This window comes from Agelaius tricolor, unplaced genomic scaffold, assembly GCF_023055355.1.
Source record: "Agelaius tricolor isolate 1412-34295 unplaced genomic scaffold, bAgeTri1.0.p SCAF_182, whole genome shotgun sequence".
NCBI lineage: Eukaryota > Metazoa > Chordata > Aves > Passeriformes > Icteridae > Agelaius > Agelaius tricolor.
The window spans coordinates 1-20,472 of NW_027269442.1; the positions used below are offsets into that span (position 1 = coordinate 1).

Here is a 20,472-nt window from a genome sequence, read left to right on the forward strand (position 1 = left end):
GGAGTTTGGGGGGGATTTTGGGGGGTTTGGGGGAAGTTGGGGGGTCTGGGAGGGATTTGGGGGGTTTGGAGTGGATTTGGGGGGTTTGGAGGGGATTTGGGGGGATTTTGGGGGGGATTTTGGGGGCCTGGGAGGGGTTTGGGGGAAGTTGGGGGGTCTGAGAGGGGTCTGGGGGGGATTTGGGGGGAGTTTCAGGGGGATTTTGGGGGGAGATTTGGCGGGGGATTTGGGGTTTGGGGCGGATTTTGGGGGTATGGAGGGGTTTTGGGGGGTCTGGAGGGGGATTTGGGGGGGATTTTGGGGGGCCGGGAGGGGTTCGGGGGTAGTTGGGGGGTCTGGGAGAGGGTTTGGAGTGGATTTGGGGGGATTTTAGGGGGGATTTTGGGGGGCTGGGAGGGGTCTGGGGGAAGTTGGGGGGTCTGGGAGGGGTCTGGGAGGGGTCTGGGAGGGATTTGGGGGGAGCTTCGGGGGGATTTTGGGGGGGGGGATTTGGGGTTCGGGGAGGAGTTTGGGGGGGATTTAGGGGGGTTTTGGGGGAGATTTGGGGTGAATTTGGGAGGGGGTTTGGGGGGAATTTGGGGGCAAACTGGGGGGGATTTGGGGTGTCTGGAGGGGTCTTTGTGTACCCTGGACCCCCCCAAACAACCAGGGCTCCCCCCAGGGTGCACTGAGTGTGTGTGGGGGGGTCCCCAAATTCCCAAAAATCAGGACGGGACCCCCCAGACTTTACCCTGGACCCCCCAGGCTGCACCAGGCGTGTGGGAGGGTCCGAAAATCCGCAAAAAATCCGCAAAAAAAATCCCAAAAAATCCCCCAAAAATCCCCAAAAATCCCCCAAAAATCAGGACGGGACCCCCCAAACTTTACCCTGGACCCCCCAGGCTGCACCAGGTGTGTGGGAGGGTCCCAAAATCCCCAAAAAATCGCAAAAAAAATCCACAAAAAATCCGCAAAAATTCTGCAAAAAATTCCGCAAAAAATCCGCGAAAAATCTCAAAAAATCCCCAAAAAATCCGCAAAAAATCCGCAAAAAACCTCAAAAAATCCGCAAAAAATCCCAAAAAAATCCCGAAAAATCAGGACGGGACCCCCCCCTCCCAGGCTACACCAGGCGTGTGGGAGGGTCCCAAAATCCGCAAAAAATCCACAAAAAATCCCAAAAAATCCCAAAAAATTCCCCAAAAATCAGGACGGGGACCCCCCCCAAAATAACGGGGACCCCCCCGGGCTGCACCAGGTGTGTGGGAGGGTCCCAAACTCCCCAAAAAATCGCAAAAAAATCCACAAAAAATCCGCAAAAAATTCCGCAAAATATCCGCAAAAAAAAAAAAAAAAAAAAAAAAAATCAAAAAATCCGCAAAAAATCCCCCAAAAATCCCAAAAAATCTCAAAAAATCCCCAAAAAATCCCGAAAAATCAGGACGGGACGCCCCCCCCAGGCTGCACCAGGCGTGTGGGAGGGTCCGAAAATCCGCAAAAAATCGCAAAAAATCCCCAAAAAATCCCAAAAAAATCCCCAAAAAATCCCCAAAAATCAGGACGGGGACCCCCCCCCCAAATAACGGGGACCCCCCCAGGCTGCACCAGGTGTACTTCGAGGCCCCCCTCGTGCGGGGCGGGCCCCCCCGAGCGGGTGTTCCTGGTCGGTGACCACTCCTCGGCCGCTCAGTTCTTCGTCACCGTCGGGGTCGGCTCCTTCCTCTACGCCCCCGCCGCCCTCGGGGGGTACCTGTTCGCCCCCCAGGCCTACCGGGCGGGGGGGCGCGGGCCCCGCATCGTGAGTGGGGGGTCTGGGGGGCGTGGGGCGAAATTTGGGGGGGTTTGGAGGGGTTTTGGGGGAGTTTGGGGGGGTTTTGGGGGAGGTTTCGAGTGGTTAATCAAGGGTTTGGGGGTGTTTAAAGGGGGTTTTGGCGGGGGTCTTGTGGGGGGTTTGGGGGGGTGGGATGGGGTTTGGGGGTCTCTTGAAGGGGTTGGGGGGACTTGGATGAAATTTGGGGGGGTTTGGAGGGGTTTTGGGGGGGGTTTGGGGGAGTTTCGAGTGGATTAATGGGGGTTTTGGGGGGGTCTTGTGGCGGGTTTGGAGTGGGTGGGATGGGGTTTGGGGGTCTCTTGAAGGGGACTGGGGGGACTTGGATGAAATTTGGGGGGGTTTGGAGGGGTTTTGGGGGAGTTTGGGGGGGGTTCGGGGCTGTTTTGGGCAAGTTTGGAGCTGTTATTGAAGGGTTTGGGGGTGTTTAAAGGGGGGTTTTGAGGAGGGTCTTGTGGGGGGTTTGGGGTGGGTGGGATGAGGTTTGGGGGTCTCTTGAAGGGGTTGGGGGAGCTGGGGTGAAATTTGGTGGGCTTTGGGGCAGTTTTGGGGTTCTTTGGGGCAGTTTTGGGGTTCTTTAGGGCAGTTTTGGGGGGGCTTTGGGGCAGTTTTGGGGGGTCCCTCGGGGGGTACCTGTTCGCCCCCCAGGCCTACCGGGCGGGGGGGCGCGGGCCCCGCATCGTGAGTGGGGGGGTCTGGGGGGCGTGGGGCGAAATTTGGGGGGGTTTGGAGGGGTTTTGGGGGGAGTTTGTGGTGGTTATGGGGGGGTTCGGGGCCGTTTTGGGGGAGTTTGGAGCTGTTATTGAAGGGTTTGGGGGTGTTTAAAGGGGGTTTTGGGGGGGGTCTCGGGGGGTTTGGGGGAGCTGGGGTGAAATTTGAGGGGGTTTGGGGCAGTTTTGGGGGGGTTTTGGGGAGTTTGGGGTGGGTGGGATGGGCTTTGGGGCACTTTTGGGGGGCTTTGGGGCAGTTTTGGGGGGGTTTTGGGGGGGTTTTGGGGCAGTTTTGGGGGTCCCTCGGGGGGTACCTGTTCGCCCCCCAGGCCTACCAGGCGGGGGGGGCGCGGGCCCCGCATTGTGAGTGGGGGGGTTTGGGGGGCGTGGGGCGAAATTTGGGGGGGTTTGGAGGGGTTTTGGGGGGTTTCGAGTGGTTATTGAAGGGTTTGGGGGTGTTGAAAGGGGGAGTTTTGGGTTTTTCATCGGGATTTTTTTTTTTGGGTTTTTAATTGGGATTTTGGGGCCTTAATTGAAGGTTTTTGGTTTTTAATTAGGATTTTTGGGTGTTTAATCGGGATTATTTTTATTTTTAATTGGGATTTTTTTTTCATTTTTAATTGGGATTTTTGGTTTTTAATGGGGATTTTTGGGTTTTTCATTGGGATTTTTGGGTTTTTAACTGGGATTTTTTTTTTAAATTTATTTTTATTTTTATTTTTATTTTTAATTTCATGTCCCCAGGACCTGGGTGTGACGGCAGCCCTAGCGTTCCTGTGGCTCGTCAGCTCCTGGGGGGAGACTTTTGAGTTTTTAATTGGGATTATTTTTATTTTTAATTGGTATTTTTAAAAATTTTTAATTGTGATTTTTCTTAATTTTTAATTGCGTTTTTTAAAAATTTTTCATTGGGATTTTTGGGTTTTTCATTGGGATTTTTTTTCATTTTTCATTGGAATTTTTGGGTTTTTCATTGGGATTTTTGGGTTTTTAATGGGGATTTTTTTTTAATTTTTAATTGGAATTTTTGGGTTTTTTAATTGGGATTTTTTCATTTTTAATCGGGATTTTTTGGGTTTTTAACTGTGATTTTTTCATTTTTAATGGGATTTTTGGATTTTTAACTGGGATTTTTTTTAAAATTTTATTTTTAATTAATTTTTAATTTTGATTTCATGTCCCCAGGACCTGGGTGTGACGGCAGCCCTGGCGTTCCTGTGGCTGGTCAGCTCCTGGGGGGAGATTTATGGGTTTTTTAATTGGGATTACTTTTATTTTTAATTGGGATTATTACTATTTTTAATTGGAATTTAAAAAAAATTTAATTGCGATTTTTCTTCATTTTTAATTGCGATTTTTAAAAATTTTTAAGTGCGATTTTTAAAAATTTTTAATTGCGATTTTTCTTCATTTTTAATTGCGATTTTTTTAAATTTTTCATTGGGATTTTTGGGTTTTTAATTGGGATTATTTTTATTTTTAATTGGGATTTTTTTCCATTTTTAATTGCGATTTTTAAAAATTTTTCACTGGGATTTTTGGGTTTTTCATTGGGATTTTTGGATTTTTCATTGGGATTTTTAGGTTTTTAACTGGGATTTTTTTAAATTTTATTTTTAATTAATTTTTAATTTTGATTTCGTGTCCCCAGGACCTGGGTGTGACGGCAGCCCTGGCGTTCCTGTGGCTGGTCAGCTCCTGGGGGGAGACTTTTGAGTTTTTAATTGGGATTATTTTTATTTTTAATTGGTATTTTTAAAAATTTTTAATTGTGATTTTTCTTAATTTTTAATTGCGATTTTTAAAAATTTTTCATTGGGATTTTTGGGTTTTTCATTGGGATTTTTTTTCATTTTTCATTGGAATTTTTGGGTTTTTCATTGGGATTTTTGGGTTTTTAATGGGGATTTTTTTTTAATTTTTAATTGGAATTTTTGGGTTTTTTAATTGGGATTTTTTCATTTTTAATCGGGATTTTTTGGGTTTTTAACTGTGATTTTTTCATTTTTAATGGGATTTTTGGATTTTTAACTGGGATTTTTTTTAAAATTTTATTTTTAATTAATTTTTAATTTTGATTTCATGTCCCCAGGACCTGGGTGTGACGGCAGCCCTGGCGTTCCTGTGGCTGGTCAGCTCCTGGAGGGAGATTTTTGGGTTTTTCATTGGGATTTTTGGGTTTTTCATTGGGATTTTTGGGTTTTTAACTGGGATTTTTTTTTTTTAATTTATTTTTATTTTTAATTTTAATTCCGTGTCCCCAGGACCTGGGTGTGACGGCAGCCCTGGCGTTCCTGTGGCTGGTCAGCTCCTGGGGGGAGTTTTTTGGGTTTTTAATTGGGATTTTTGGGTTTTTTAACTGTGATTTTTTCATTTTTAATGGGATTTTTGGATTTTTAACTGGGATTTTTTTTTTTATTTTATTTTTAATTAATTTTTAATTTTGATTTCATGTCCCCAGGACCTGGGTGTGACGGCAGCCCTGGCGTTCCTGTGGCTCGTCAGCTCCTGTGCCTGGGCGGCCGCGCTGGCCGAGGTCAAGGCGGCCACGTCGCCCTCGGGGGTGCTGGCCCAGGTCGGGGGGGTGCCAGCGCCCGGGGGCGCGGTGCCAGGCGCTGGGGGCACCCCGGACCTCGGGGCTCAACACCTCCGTGGTGAGTCTGGGGGTGCAGACCCCAAAAACCCCAAAAATCCCACCCAAAAAACCCCAAAAATCCCACCCAAAAACCCCAAAAATCCCACCCAAAAAACCTCCCCAATAACACCAAATTCCCCCTGAGCTCGGGGCTCAACACCTCCGTGGTGAGTCTGGGGGTGCAGATGTCAAAAACCCCCAAAAATCCCCCCCAAAAAAACCCCAAAAACCCCCCTAAAAAGCTCCCAAAAACCCCAAATCCCCCTGAGCTTGGGGCTCAACACCTCTGTGGTGAGTCTGGGAGCAGAGACCCCAAAAACCCCAAAAATCCCCCCCAAAAAACCCCAAAAAACCTCCCCAAAAACCCCAAAAATCCCACCCAAAAAACCTCCCCAATAACACCAAATTCCCCCTGAGCTCGGGGCTCAACACCTCCGTGGTGAGTCGGGGGTGCAGACCCCAAAACCACCAAAAATCCCCCCCAAAAACCCCAAAAATCCCCCCCAAAAAACCCCAAATCCCCCCGGACCTCGGGGCTCAACACCTCCGTGGTGAGTATGGGGGTGCAGACCCCAAAAAACCCCAAAATCCCCCAAAAATCCCCCCAAATCCACACGAAACTTGGGGCTCAACACCTCCGTGGTGAGTCTGGAGTGCTGAGACCCCAAAAACCCCAAAAAATCCCCCCCAAAAAAACCCCAAATTCCCCCCAAATCCCCATGAGCTTGGGGCTCAACACCTCCGTGGTGAGTCGGGGGTGCAGACACCCCAAAAACCCCAAAAATCCCCAAATTCCCCCCAAAATCCCCCCGAAACTCGGGGCTCAACACCTCCGTGGTGAGTCTGGGAGCAGAGACCCCAAAAACCCCAAAAAATCCCCCCCAAAAACCCCCCCAAAAAACCCCAAATTCCCCCCAAATCCCCCTGAGCTTGGGGCTCAACACCTCCGTGGTGAGTCTGGGGGTGCAGACCCCAAAAACCCCAAAAAACCCCCCCAAAAAAACCCCTAAGAACCTCCCAAAAAACCCCAAATCCCCCCGGACCTCGGGGCTCAACACCTCCGTGGTGAGTCTGGAGTGCAGACCCCAAAAAACCCCAAAATCCCCCAAAAATCCCCCCAAATCCACACGAAACTTGGGGCTCAACACCTCCGTGGTGAGTCTGGGCTGCAGAGACCCCAAAAACCCCAAAAAACCCCCCCAAAAACCCCCCTAAAAACCTCCCAAATTCCCCCCAAATCCCCCTGAGCTTGGGGCTCAACACCTCCGTGGTGAGTCTGGGGTGCAGAGACCCCAAAAACCCCAAATTCCCCCCAAATCCCCCTGAGCTCGGGGCTCAACACCTCCGTGGTGAGTCTGGGGTGCAGACCTCAAAAAACCCCAAAAATCCCCCCCAAAAAACCCAAAAAATCCCCCAAATTCCCCTCAGGTGTTCGGCTTCCTGAACCTGGTGCTGTGGACAGGGAACCTGTCTAAACCTCCATATGCCCCCTTAAAAACCCCAAAAAAAACCCCCAAAAAAACCCAAAAAATCCCCCAAAAAAACCCAAAATCCCCCTCAGGTGTTCGGCTTCCTGAGCCTGGTGCTGTGGACGGGGAACCCCAAATGCCCCCCAAACCCCTCCCCAAAATCACCCCAAAATCCCTAAAATTCCCCTATAACCTCCCCCCAAAAAACCCAAAAAAAACCCCAAAAAAACCCAAAAATCCCCCCAAACCCCCCCAAAAAACTCCAAAAAATCCCCCAAATTCCCCTCAGGCGTTCGGCTTCCTGAACCTGGTGCTGTGGACAGGGAACCTGTCTAAACCTCCATATCCCCCCCCTAAAAACACCCCCGAAAAACCCCAAAAAAACCCCAAAAACCCCAAAAAAAACCCCAAAAAACCCCCAAAAAATCCCAAAAAAACCCCAAAAATCCCCCAAATTCCCCTCAGGTGTTCGGCTTCCTGAACCTGGTGCTGTGGACAGGGAACCTGTCTAAACCTCCATATCCCCCCCTAAAAACACCCCCGAAAAACCCGAAAAAAACCCCAAAAAAACCCCAAAAAAACCCCCAAATCCCCGCAGGTGTTCGGCTTCCTGAACCTGGTGCTGTGGACGAGGAACCCCAAATTCCCTCTAAACCTCCATATACCCCCCCTAAAAAAACCCCGAAAAACCCCAAAAAACCCAAAAAAATCCCCCAAATTCCCCTCAGGTGTTTGGCTTCCTGAACCTGGTGCTGTGGACAGGGAACCTGTCTTAACCTCCATATCCCCCCCCTAAAAAAAACCCCGAAAACCACCAAAAAGCCCCAAAAAAATCCCAAAAAAACCGCAAAAAATCCCCAAAAAAACCCCCAAAATTCCCCTCAGGTGTTCGGCTTCCTGAACCTGGTGCTGTGGACGGGGAACCTTTGGTTCGTCTTCAAGGAGACCGGCTGGGGGGGCCTGGGGGCCCGCGCCGCGCCCCCGGGGGGGGTCCCCGAAAAGGCCCCGGCCCCGGAGGGGGGGGTACGGCCCCCCCGAGGGTGGGTACGGCCAACCCGGGGGGGGCTACGGCCAGCCTGGGGGGGGGCTACCAGCCCGACTACGGCCAGGGCGGCTACGGGGGGCCCCCCTCGGAAGGGGGGTACGGCCAGGGAGCCCCCACCTCCTTCGCCAACCAGATGTAGGGTGAGCGTGGGGGGTTGGGGGGGTTTTGAGGGGGATTTTGGGGGGTTTGGGGGGGAATTGGGGGGGTTTGGGGGGGATTTGGGGGTGGTTTGGGGGGATCTGGGGGTGGTTTGGGAGGGTTTTGGGAGGTTTGGGGGTGATTGAAGGGGGTATTGGTGGGGTTTTGAGGGGGTTTAGGGGGGGTTGGAGGGGGTTTGGGGGTGATTTGAGGGGGATTTGGGGGGGTTTGAGGGGGCTTTGGGGGGCTTTGAAGGGGGTTTGGGGAGTTTGAGGGGGTTTGGGGAGGTTTGGGGGGAATTGAGAGGGGTATTTGGGGGGGTTTTGAGGGGGTTTGTGGGGGTTGGAGGGGGATTTGGGGGGTTTGAGAGGGTATTTGGGGGCTTTTGAGGGGTTTTAGGGGGTTTCGAAGGGGTTTGAGGGGATTTGAGCGGGTATTTGGGGGATTTGGGGGGGGTTTTGAGGGGGTTTAGGGGGGTTTAGGGGGGTTTGAGGATTGATTTGGGGAGTTTGAGGGGGTATTTGGGGGAGGGTTTGGGGGGGACTTGGGGTGTGTGAGAGAGGTTTGGGGAGAAGTTTGGGGGGCTTTTGGAGGAGATTTAGGGGACCGTCGGAGTGTTTGGGGGTTTTGAGGAGAGGTTTGGGAGAAGGTTTGGAAGTGCTTTGAGGGGTTTTGGGGAGGGGTTTTTTGGGGGTGTTTTGGGAGGAGGTTTGGTGGGTTTAGGTGTTCTGGCTGTGATTTGGGGTATTCTGGGGAGGGTTTGGGGTGCTTTGGGGGTAATTTTGGGGGCAGGGTGGATAAAATTTGGATCCGAGTCCTCCAAGCCGCCAGGGGGCGCCTGACCCTGGCCCTTTCTGGCCTCTCCCCAGGTCCTCCCCTCCAGCAGGGGGCGCTGTGCCGAAGAGCCGCCCCACGCGGCGGCGATCGGGGGCGGGGCCTGGGGCTGAGCCACGCCCCCCAAGGGGGAGGGGACCGTGGAGTGGGAGGGGCTTGACCCCCTCCCCAATAGAACCCCCCCGCCCCAATGAAACCCCTAAAACTCCCCCAAAACCACCCAAATCCCCCCAAAATCCCCCTCACTGCCCTTCCCCCACCCCACATCCGTGCCAAAGCCCCCCCTCCCCCGGCCGTGCCCCTCCCCCACCCCACGCCCCCCTCCCCCCCGTGTCTTTGTGCCGTGATTGTGACGTTTTGGGGGCTCCCCCCCGGCTGCCCCCCCTCAATTCCCCCCCCCCCCAAAAAAAAAAATGTGGGGCAGGGCCGGGGGTGGGGGGCGGGGGCTGAGCCCCCCCTGGGGACCCCCCCGGAGGGAATAAAAGATAACGGTGACACCGCCAGGGGGGGTTCCCAAATTTTTTTGGGGGGGGCTGTACTCTAAATTTGGGGGGAGGTGTCTTGAAATTGGGGTGTTTGGTTGGGGGACCCCAAATCTTCGGGAGGGAGGGGTCTGGACCCTAATTTTTGGGGGGGGGGTGGTTCTTGGGGTTCAGATCTGCTTTTGGGGGGGGGGTCTGAGGGTCGTGACCCAACATTTGGGGAGGTCTCGAGGATGGAAATCTCAGATTTGGGGGGGGTCTGGGGGTTTGGAGCTCATGGGAGGGGTTGGAGGGGGTCGTGGGGTGCTGGGACCCCCCAAAACCCCCCTGGGACCCCACCCTTAAGAAGGAGTGGGCGTGGTTTAACGTTGACCACGCCCACATACTCAAATAAGGAAATGGGTGGGGTCTCGAGGTAACCACGCCCATATATGGACACACCTACACGTTTGGGCGGGAATTCAATCCAAATAAGGCGGTGGGCGGGGTCTGTGGTGGCCACGCCCCCTGCCCTGAGTCATTCCCGGCGCGGCCCCGGCGGAGCGAAGGTACCGGGACCCCTCCAAAAACCCTAAAAAAACCCCCAAAAAGCCCCAAAAACCCAGAACTCAGGGGGAGACCTCCTGGAATCCACTCCAAGGCCGTGAGGGGACCTCGGGACCGCCAAAAATCCCAAAAAAACCCCAAAATTCGGGAGAGGGAGACGCCCCCTCAGAGCCTTCCCTCAGAGCCGTGAGGGGACCTCGAGATGCCCCGGGAACCCCCAAAAACTCTGGGTTAGATCCCCTAAAATACCTTCTACAGCCTCGACGGGAGCTCGGGAACCCCCAAAACCCCCAAAAACCTCAAAACTCAGGGGGAGACCCCCTGGAACTTCCCTCAGAGCCGTGAGGGGACCTCGGGACTCCCCCAGGATCTCCCAAACCAACCCAGGACGCCCCAAAACCCCCCAAAGATCCCCCAAAAAACCCCCAAAATTCATAGAGAGACCCCCAGAATCGCCTCCAGAGCTGTGACATGACCTCGGGACCACCCAACAACCCCAAAAGCCCCGAAAAGAACCCGAAACTCAGCGGGAAACCCCCTGGAACCTCACTCAGAGCCGTGAGGGGAACTCGGGACTCCCCCGAAAAATCCCCTAAAAATCCCCCCCAAAAAAACATCCAAAAAACCCCAAAATTCATGGAGGGATCCGTCCAGAATCGCCCTCAGAGCCGTGAGGGGATCTCGGGACCACCCAAAACCCCCGGGGAGACCCCCAGAACTTCCCCCCCCCCAGAGCTGTGAGGGGACATCGGGACCCCCAAAATCGAGGGGGGACCACCCTGGGACACCCCTAAAAACACAGGGGACCCCCCCCCCAGTGACCCCCGGACCCTCCCTCAGCCATGGAGAGTTTTCGGGGCCTTTCGGACGAGGAGCTGCTGGAGAAGCTCCAGAGCCGGCGCGGGCCCCTGGGTGGGCACTGGGATGGACTGGGAGGGGACTGGGGGGAACTGGGAGGGACTGGGAGGGGATTTGGGGACATTGGGAGGGACTGGGAGGGACTGGAGGGGAACTGGGAGGGACTGGGAGGGGATTTGGGGACATTGGGAGGGACTGGGGGGAACTGGGAGTGACTGGGAGGGACTGGGAGGAACTGGAGGGGAACTGGGAGGGACTGGGTGGGGATTGGGAGGGGATTTGGGGACATTGGGAGGGACTGGGAGGGACTGGGAGGGACTGGATGGGTGGGGGGTAACTGGGAACACTGGTTTGGACTGGGAGGGGTAACTGGGAACACTGGTTTGCACTGGGAGCACTGGGAGGGGTAACTGGGAACACTGGTTTGCACTGGGAGCACTGGGAGGGGTAACTGGGAACACTGGTTTGGACTGGGAGCACTGGGAGGGGTAACTGGGAACACTGGTTTGCACTGGGAGCACTGGGAGGGGTAACTGGGAACACTGGTTTGGACTGGGAGCACTGGGAAGGGTAACTGGGAACACTGGTTTGCACTGGGAGCACTGGGCTGACCCCGTGCCTCCCACCTCAGGGCCCCCCCGCAAACTCTACGAGAAGAAATTCTACGAGTTCGAGACCCGGCGCTGGAGGAGGGGGGGGGCGGGTCCGTGGGGAGGGGGTTTGGGGGGTCCTGGGAGGATTTGGGGGGGGTCCTGAGGGGGATTTGGGGGGTCCTGAGGGGGATTTGGGGGTCCCTGGGGGAAGTTTTGGAGTCCCTGGGAGGATCTGGGGTGGGGTCGGGTACGGAGGGGGGGTCCCTGGGGGGGTTTGGAGGGGTCCCAGAGGGATTTGGGGGTCCCTGGGAGGGACTTTGGGGGGTCCTGGGGGGTCCCAGAGGAATTTGGGGAGGTCTTGGAGGGGTTTGGTGGGTCCTGGGGGGGTTTGGGGGGGTCCTGGTTTTTTTTGGGGGGTCTCTGCGCCCCCCTCACTCCCCCTGTGTCCCCCCCAGATGATCCCGACAGCGACAGAGCCCCCCCAGAATTTGGGGGGGGGGGCGCGAGCGCGGCAACCTGTGAGAAGGAGGAGGGGAGTGGGAGGAAATTTGGGGGGATTTGAGGGAAAATGGAGGGAATTTCGGGGGGATTTTGAGAGGATTTTAGGGGAAATTTAAGAGAATTTTTAGGGGAATTTGTGTGGATTTGGGGGGAAATTTTGAGGGAATTTTGGGAAGTTTTTGAGGAGATTTTTGGGGGATTTTGAGGAAATTTTGGGGGGGATTTTGAGGGAATTTTAAAGAAATTTTGGGGAAGTTTTGAGGGAATTTTGAGCCCATTTTGGGGAAATTTTGAAGGGAATTTTAGAAGAAATTTAAGGGAATTTTAGGGAGGATTTTGAGGGAATTTGGGGTGGGATTTTAGGGGAAATTTAAGGGAATTTTTGCGGATTTGGGAGGAAATTTAGAGGGAATTTTAGGGGAAATTTGCGGGAATTTAGGAGAAATTTGCGGGAATTTTTGGGGGGGATTTTGAGGGAATTTAGGGGGGGTTCCTCTCCCCCTGACCCCTCCCCCCCCCTCGCCCCCCCCCCCCAGATTGTGGAGCGCTCCCCCAGCCCCTCCCCCACCCTGATGGATCACGTGGACAGGTGAGGTGGGGGGGAGGGGGGGGATTTTGTGACCCCCCCCCCCCGAGCCCCCCCTAATTTATTCCCCCCCCCCCCATCAGCCCCCTGCGTTTGGAGCCCCGGCAGCCGCTCCGAGCCCCCCCGGGACCCCCCAAAATCTTCGCGGGACCCCCCGAGCCCCCCCCGGGATCCGGGCGCCTCCTCCCCCTCCGAGCCCAACTGGTGGCACTGGGGGTGATCGGGGGGGTCCTGCTGGGGCTGCTGCTGCTGGGGGGGGCCCCTGGCTGAGACCCCCAAAATCCTGCCGGACCCCCCCCCCCCCAAAAAAAAAAACCCTCTCCGAATCTTTGGGGACCCCACCAAAATCCATCCCGAAAACCCTCAGGATGCTCAAATTCTCCCCAAAATCCACCAGGGACCCTCCCAAGACCCCCAAAATCCCTTTGGAACCTCCCCGGGATCCCCAAAATTCCCTTTGGGAACCCCCAGGACCCCCAAAATCCCTTTGGGACCCCCCCAAAAATCCCAAACCACCCCCTGGAGACCCCCAAAACTCCCTTGGAACACCCGCAGGACCCCAAAAGCCTCTCGGGACCCACCCAAGCCCCCTTGGGACCCCCCAGGACCCCTCACGACGCCCCCCCCAAATTCGGGGGGTACCGGCCGCCCCCCCAATAAATGCATTAAACGAGTCCAGAGCTATCAATCAATCAATCAATGCTGTGGGCGGGACAAACGGTGAGGGCGGGACAATGATTGGCTGTGGGATGAGGTGGGGGCGTGGCTACGGGTGACGGATGAACCATTGGCCTTAAGAGGTGGGGAGGTGTGGGCGGTGCCACTCCGAAAGAGGCGTGGCCTCATTTTCAATCCCATTAACTCCACTAATGATTCAATTAATTACAATTCATTTTACCCGCTTCAACGATCTCATTCCAGTTGGTTAAATTTCTTATTACATTTATTTTTAAATTTCTTATTAAATTTTCCCGGGTGAGGCGGGGAAAATGGCGGGCAGATGTGACGTCACTTCCTATTTTCCCGCCTCTCGCTCTGATTGGTCGCTCCCTCAGCGAGTGGGCGTGGCTTCCCCTGTTTCTTCCGGTTTGGGCGGGGGCGACAGCTGAGGGTGAGGGCCGTGGGGGAGGGGCGGCTCCGGGGCGGTTTTTGGGGGTCCTGAGGGGATTTTGGGGGTCCCGGTGCTCCAAACCGGGTCCCCATCGCTGCCCGTGCCCCCCTCAGGCCGCCATGAGCCTGCAGTGGACGGCGGTGGCCACGTTCCTGTACGCGGAGGTGTTTTTGGTGCTGCTGCTCTGCGTCCCCTTCGTGTCCCCGGCCAGGTGAGGAGAGGGGGGGGCCTAAAAGTGGGGAGGGTTCCCTAAAAGTGAGGGGGGGAAGTCCCTAAAAGGAGGGAGTCCCTAAACGTGGGGAGGGGTCCTTTAAAGTGGGGAGGGGTCCCTAAAGGTGAGGAAGGGTCTCTAAATGTGGAGAGGGGTCCTTAAAAGTGGAGGGGGTCGCTATAAAGAGAGGGGTCCCTAAATGAGGGGAGGGGTCCCTGAAAGTGGGGGGGGTCCCAAAAATGGGGAGGGGTCCCCAAGTGTGGGGAGGGGTCCCTGAGGGTCGAGGGGAGGATTTGGGGGGGTCTCTGAGAGACAAAATGGGGTGGGGACCCTTTGGGGGGGTCCTGTGGGATTGGAGATTTCTTGAGGGAATTTTGGAGGGTTCTGGGGAGGTTCCCTAAAATTTTGGGGGTCCTGGGGGGGTTCGCTAAAATTTGGGGGGTCCTGGGGCAGAATACCTTGAAATTTGGGGGGTCCTGGGGAGTTTTTGGGAGTCCTTAGGGGGGGGATCGCAGTTTGTGCCCTCCCCCCTATATAAAAGCAAAAAAATTCCTTAAAAAAAGAAAATTTTCTTTCCTTTTTCACGACCCTGGAACTGAAAATTTTGTTTTAAAAAACTGGGGAGTCCCTGGGGGGGGGGGGATTCCCTGAAATTTGGGGGATTTTGGGGGGTCCCCAATTTGTGCTCCCCCCGCTCCCTCAGATGGCAGAAAATTTTCCGCTCCCGCCTGGTGGGGCTGGTGGTGTCCTATGGGAACTCCTTCTTCATCGTGCTCATCGTCATCCTCGTGCTGCTGCTGCTCGGTGGGCATGGGGGATTTTAGGGGAAAATTTGTGGGGGATTTGGGGAAAATTTGGGTGAATTTTGGGGGCAATTTGGGTGGATTTTTTGGAGGGATTTTAGGTGGGTTTTGGGGTGGATTCGGGGGAAATTTGAGTGGGTTTTAGGGAACTTTGGGTGAATTTTTTGGGGGGAAATTTTGGGTAGATTTGGAGAGAATTTTGGGGGAAATCTGGGGAGATTTTTGGGATTTTTGAGGGAAATTTGGGGGGAACGTTGGGTGATTTTTTTGGGGGAATTGGATGGATTTTGAGGGGATTTGAGGGAATTTTGAGAGAGAATTTGGGTGGATTTGGGGGGGGATTTGGGACGACAGGTGAATTTTTGGGGGGCAATTTTGGGTAGATCTGGAGAGAATTTTGAGGGAAGTTTGGGGAGATTTTTGGGATTTGGGAGGATTTTTGAGGGAAATTTGGAGGAAATTTGGGTGAATTTGGGGGAATGTTGGGTGATTTTTTTGGGGGAATTTTGGATGGATTTTGAGGGGATTTGAGGGAATTTTGAGAGAGAATTTGGGTGGATTTGGGGGGACTACAGGTGAATTTTTTGGGGGGCAATTTTGGGTAGATCTGGAGAGAATTTTGGGGTAATTTGGGGAGGTTTTTTGGGGAATTTTGGGTGAATTTTGAGGAGATTTTGACGCCTCTGTGCGAGGGCTGCCTCAGTGTATCCAGGCAGATTTGGGGTGGCTCCGGGTGGATTTTGGGGGGTGTCTCTGGGGGTGTCCCCCCCTGCTGACCCCCCCTGTCCCCCCAGATGCCCTGAGGGAGACCCGTAGGTACAACGTGGGGGACAGGGAGGCTCTGGGCACCAGCCCGGCCGCGCTGGAGCACTTCCACATGAAACTGTTCCGTGCCCAGAGGAACCTGTACCTGGCTGGCTTCGCCCTGCTGCTCTCCTTGTGAGCCTGGGGGGGATTTGGGGGGCCCTGGATACAATTTGGGGGGTCCCAGACACAATCTGGGGGGTTTGGGGGTGACCTAACCCTGATCTTGGCCTAGGCTGCACTCAAAGCCTCCAGACAGGCCTCACACAGGCCCAAAGAGCTCGGGGCGGGGGGGGGGGATTCAGGGGGGCTTGTGAGGTCTCTGACCCGAATTTGGGGGGTCCCTCACCTCAATTTGAGGCTCTCTCACCCCAGTTTTGGGTTCCTGACCCCCATTTGTGCCCCCCAACTCCTGAGGCGCCTCCTGGCCCTGATCTCGGCCTAGGCCGCACTCGAGGCCTCCAGCCAGGCCTCAGCCCAACAGGCCCAGGGAGCTCAGGAGGGGCTCTGGGTGACCCAGGGGGGTCTCTAACTCCAATTTGGGGGTCCTTGACCCCAATTTGGGGGGGTCCTTGACCCCAATTTGGGGGGTCCTTCATCCCAAATTTGTCCCTTCGACTCCTGAGGCACCTCCGGGCCCTGATCTCGGCCTAGGCCGCACTCGAGGCCTTCAGCCAGGCCTCAGCCCAACAGGCCCCAGGAGCTCAGGGGGGGCTCTGGGAGACCCAAGGGGGGTCTCTAACTCCAATTTGGGGGTCCTTGACCCCAATTTGGGGGGTCCTTCATCCCAAATTTGTCCCTCCAACTCCTGAGGCGCTTCCAGGCCCTGATCTCGGCCTAGGCCGCACTCGAGGCCTCCAGCCAGGCCTCAGCCCAACAGGCCCAGGGAGCTCAGGGGGGGTTCTGGGTGACCCCTAGGGGGACCCCTAAGCCAAATTTGGGGTCCCTCACCCCCATTTTTGTCCTCCCCAGCCTCCTGAGGCGCCTGGTGACGCTGATCTCGGCCCAGGCTGCCCTGGGTGCCTCCAGCCAAGCGTTCCGCAAGCAGGCCGAGGGCGCCAGCCAGGCCGCACGGCAGTACCTGGAGGACAACGACGCCCTCAGGAAGGTACAGGCTGCCCTAAAACACCTGGAAACAACCCCAAAAAACACTTGGAAACAACCCCAAAAAACACCCCAAAAAACACCTGGAAACAACCCCAAAACCACCTGAAAACAACCCCAAAAACCACCTGGAAACAATCCCAAAAACCACCTGAAAACAACCCCAAAAACCACCTGGAAACAACCCCAAAAATACCTGAAAACAACCCCAAAAACCACCTGGAAACAACCCCAAAAAACACCCCAAAAACCACCTGGAAACAACCCCAAAACCACCTGGAAACAACCCCAAAAACCACCTGGAAACAACCCCAAAAACCACCTGGAAACAACCCCAAAAAACACCCCAAAAACCACCTGGAAACAACCCCAAAACCACCTGGAAACAACCCCAAAACCACCTGAAAACAACCCCAAAAACCACCTGAAAACAACCCTCAAAACCACCTGAAAACAACCCCAAAAACCACCTGAAAACAACCCCAAAAACCACCTGGAAACAACCCCAAAAAACACCTGGAAACAACCCCAAAACCACCTGAAAACAACCCCAAAAACCACCTGGAAACAATCCAAAAAACCACCTGAAAACAACCCCAAAAACCACCTGAAAACAACCCCAAAAAACACCTGGAAACAACCCCAAAACCACCTGAAAACAACCCCAAAAACCACTTGGAAACAACCCCAAAACCACCTGAAAACAATCCAAAAAACCACCTGAAAACAACCCCAAAAACCACCTGAAAACAACCCTCAAAACCACCTGAAAACAACCCCAAAAACCACCTGAAAACAATCCCAAAAACCACCTGAAAACAACCCCAAAACCACCTGGAAACAACCCAAAAACCACCTGAAAACAACCCTCAAAACCACCTGAAAACAACCCCAAAAACCACCTGAAAACAACCCCAAAAACCACCTGAAAACAACCCTCAAAACCACCTGAAAACAACCCCAAAAACCACCTGAAAACAACCCCAAAACCACCTGAAAACAATCCAAAAAAACACCTGAAAACAATCCCAAAAAACTCCTGAAAACAACCCCAAAAACCACCTGAAAACAACCCCAAAAACACCTGGGATACCTAAAAACACCTGGGATCCCCTAAAACCAAAAAAATCAGAATAAACCCCCAAAAAATCAGAATAAACTGCCCCCAAAAAATAGGATAAGTCGCTCAAAAAAATCAGGATAAACTCCCAAAAAAACCCTAAAAAATTGGAATAAACCCCAAAAAAACCCTAAAAAAATCAGGATAAAACCCCAATCCCCTGATTTAACCCCTCAGACCCCCCAAAAACCCTGAACCCCCCTTTTTTTGTGCCCCTCAGCAACTGAAGGAGTCTGGGGGGGCCCCGTCCCCCACCCGGGACGAGAATGAGACCCTCAAGGCCAAGGTGGAGTCACTGAAGGAGGAGCTGGAGCTCAGCAAGAAGGGTAAGGGGGAAATTTGGGGATTTTTGGGGGGTTAAAGGGGAATTTTGGGGATTTTTGAGGAGTTTAAAGGGGAATTTTGGAGATTTTAGGGAGGTCTGGGGGGGCTTAAAGGGGAATTTTGAGGGGGTTAAAGGAGAATTTTGGGAGGTCTGAGGAAATTAAAGAGGGATTTTGGGGGGAAAATTTGTGAATTTAGGGTGGTTTGGGATGGTTGATGAGGAATTTGGGGGATTTAAAGGGAATTTGGCGGGGTCTGAGAAAGTTAAAGAGGAAATTTGGGGGGATTTTGGAGAATTTTGAGGGAGTCTGGGAAGGGTTCAAGAAGAATTTGGGGGAATTTGAGGTGACCCTGAGCTCCCCAAAAATGGAACAAATGGGGGGGGTCTGGAGGATTTGGGGGTGTCAGAAAAAATTCCAAAAATTCCCCAAAATCCCCCAAATTTCCCCCAAAATTCCCCCCAGCTCTGGAGAAGGCCGAGAGCGAGGTGCAGGCCATGAGGCGCCAGGCCCAGGGCCTGACCCGCGAGTACGATCGGCTGCTGGAGGAGCACGCCAGGCTGCAGGTACCCCAAAACACCCCAAAAACACCCCAAAAAATACCTCAGACCCCACCCCAAAACACCCCCAAACCACCCCAAAAATACCCCAAAAACTGCCCCAAAAAACACCCCCAAAAACACCCCCAAAATACCCCAAAAAATACCTCAGACCCTACCCCAAAATACCCCCAAACCACCCCAAAAAATACCTCAGACCCCACCCCAAAACACCCCCAAACCACCCCAAAAATACCCCAAAAACCGCCCCAAAAAACACCCCCAAAATACCCCAAAAAATACCTCAAACCCCACCCCAAAACACCCCCAAAACACCCCAAAAAATACCTCAGACCCCACCCCAAAATACCCCCAAAACACCCCAAAAAATACCTCAGACCCCACCCCAAAACACCCCCAAACCACCCCAAAAATACCCCAAAAACTGCCCCAAAAAACACCCCCAAAAACACCCCCAAAATACCCCAAAAAATACCTCAGACCCTACCCCAAAATACCCCCAGAACACCCCAAAAAATACCTCAGACCCCACCCCAAAACACCCCCAAACCACCCCAAAAATACCCCAAAAACTGCCCCAAAAAACACCCCCAAAAACACCCCCAAAATACCCCAAAAAATACCTCAGACCCTACCCCAAAATACCCCCAGAACACCCCAAAAAATACCTCAGACCCCACCCCAAAACACCCCCAAAACACCCCAAAAATACCCCAAAAACTGCCCCAAAAAACACCCCCAAAATACCCCAAAAAATACCTCAGACCCCACCCCCAAAATACCCCCAAACCACCCCAAAAAATACCTCAGACCCCACCCCTAAATACCCCCAAACCAACCCAAAAATACCCCAAAAACTGCCCCAAAAACCACCCCCAAAATACCCCAAAGCACCCAAAAACTACCCCCAAAATACCTCTAAATACCCCAAAAACCCCCAAAATAAATACCGCCAAAAATACACCAAAAATACTCCCAAAGCACCCAAAGAATACCCCCAAAATACCCCAAAAAACCCCAAAATGAGTACCCCCAAAAATACCATAAAACACCCCCAAAAATACCCTTGAAATACACCCAAATACCACAAAAATACCACAAAATGCACCCCAAAATACCAGAACCCACCCCCAAAAATAATACCACAAAAATACCACAAAATGCACCCCAAAATACCAGAAACCCACCCCCAAAAATAGCCTCCAAAATGCCACAAAAATATCCCTCAAAATATCCCCAAAAATACCTCACAATAACCCAAAATACCTCAAAAAATATATCCCAAAAATGCCCTCCAAAAAACCCCAACCCCCCCCCAAAAATACCATAAAAATACCGCCCCAAACACCCCAAAATACCCCTCAAAATACCATAAAAACACCCCCAAAAATACCACAAAATTCACCCCAAAATACCCTGGGGACCCCAGTAATGCCCCCCAAAAATATCCCGAGGGGACCCCCAAAATTCTCCCCTAAAACCCTTTGGGGATCCCCCAAAATCCCCTCCAGGACCCCCCAGACCCCCTCTGTGGGTCCCCCTAAATTCCCTGAACCCCCCCAGTGCACCCCAAAACCCCCTCGGGACCCCCAAAACCCCCTTGGGACCCCAAAATCCCCTCCAGGGCTCCCCAAATCCCCCCCAGTGCAACCCAAAACCCCCTCGGGACCCCCAAAACCCCCTCGGGACCCCCCAAAATCCCTTCCAGGGCTCCCCAAATCCCCCCCAGTGCACCCCAAAACCCCCTCGGGACCCCCAAAACCTCCCTCAATTCCCCCCTTTGCCCCCCCCAGGCCGCCCACGACGGACCCCGGGACAAGAAGGAGGAGTGAGGGGCGGGGCCACGCAGAGACACGCCCACAAACAGCTTCAAACCACGCCCACAACGGTTGTAAACCCCGCCCTTGGGACCAGGCCACGCCCCAAAAGCCTCTTCCGGACCAAGCCCCGCCCTCATGACAAGGCCACGCCCTCAACGCCATATTTGGGGGGGTTCTGGTGTCATTTTTGGGACCTTTCACCCTTTTTTTGGGGTCCAAATCTCGTTTTTTCGGGGGGTCCAAGCCTCGTTTTGGGAGGCTGAACCCCCCTTTTGTCCCCCCCTCTTCCCAGGGGTTTTTTGGGGGGGCAATGGGGACCCCTCTCCTTTTTTCGGCTTCAATAAAATCACCTCGGGTTGGGACTCGGTTGGTTTGGGACCCCAAATTCTCCCTGGGACCCCCAAATTCCACC

The 20,472-nt window shown here is 53.6% G+C and overlaps 1 protein-coding gene, 1 long non-coding RNA gene and 1 pseudogene across 2 annotated transcripts; all 3 read left to right on the forward strand.

Moving 5' to 3' along the window:
• The first annotated feature begins 1,215 nt into the window (after positions 1-1,215).
• LOC139587141 (synaptophysin-like) lies at positions 1,216-9,141 on the forward strand (annotated as a pseudogene).
• Positions 6,474-7,215, forward strand: LOC139587140 (uncharacterized). The gene is made up of 2 exons (XR_011678229.1): positions 6,474-6,580; positions 6,714-7,215. It is a non-coding gene; the product is annotated as an uncharacterized lncRNA (long non-coding RNA).
• A 4,140-nt stretch (positions 9,142-13,281) lies between the features above and the next one.
• BCAP31 (B cell receptor associated protein 31) lies at positions 13,282-20,422 on the forward strand. Its single transcript, XM_071421073.1, has 8 exons — positions 13,282-13,315; positions 13,429-13,526; positions 14,230-14,330; positions 15,124-15,268; positions 16,106-16,241; positions 17,578-17,683; positions 18,146-18,246; positions 20,034-20,422. Exons 2-8 carry the CDS (start codon positions 13,435-13,437, stop codon positions 20,070-20,072), a joined length of 720 nt encoding a protein of 239 aa, XP_071277174.1. The 5' UTR covers positions 13,282-13,315; positions 13,429-13,434; the 3' UTR covers positions 20,073-20,422.
• The last annotated feature ends 50 nt before the right edge of the window (positions 20,423-20,472 follow it).

What these genes read in the sequence shown, in the direction of transcription:
- BCAP31 (XM_071421073.1), top strand. Translation starts at nt 13,435, where the DNA reads ATGAGCCTGCAGTGGACGGCGGTGGCCACGTTCCTGTACGCGGAGGTG. An exon ending in CCCTTCGTGTCCCCGGCCAG is followed by an intron (nt 13,527 to 14,229) that starts GTGAGGAGAGGG and finishes CCGCTCCCTCAG; the next exon opens with ATGGCAGAAAATTTTCCGCT. An exon ending in AGGAGCACGCCAGGCTGCAG is followed by an intron (nt 18,247 to 20,033) that starts GTACCCCAAAAC and finishes TGCCCCCCCCAG; the next exon opens with GCCGCCCACGACGGACCCCG.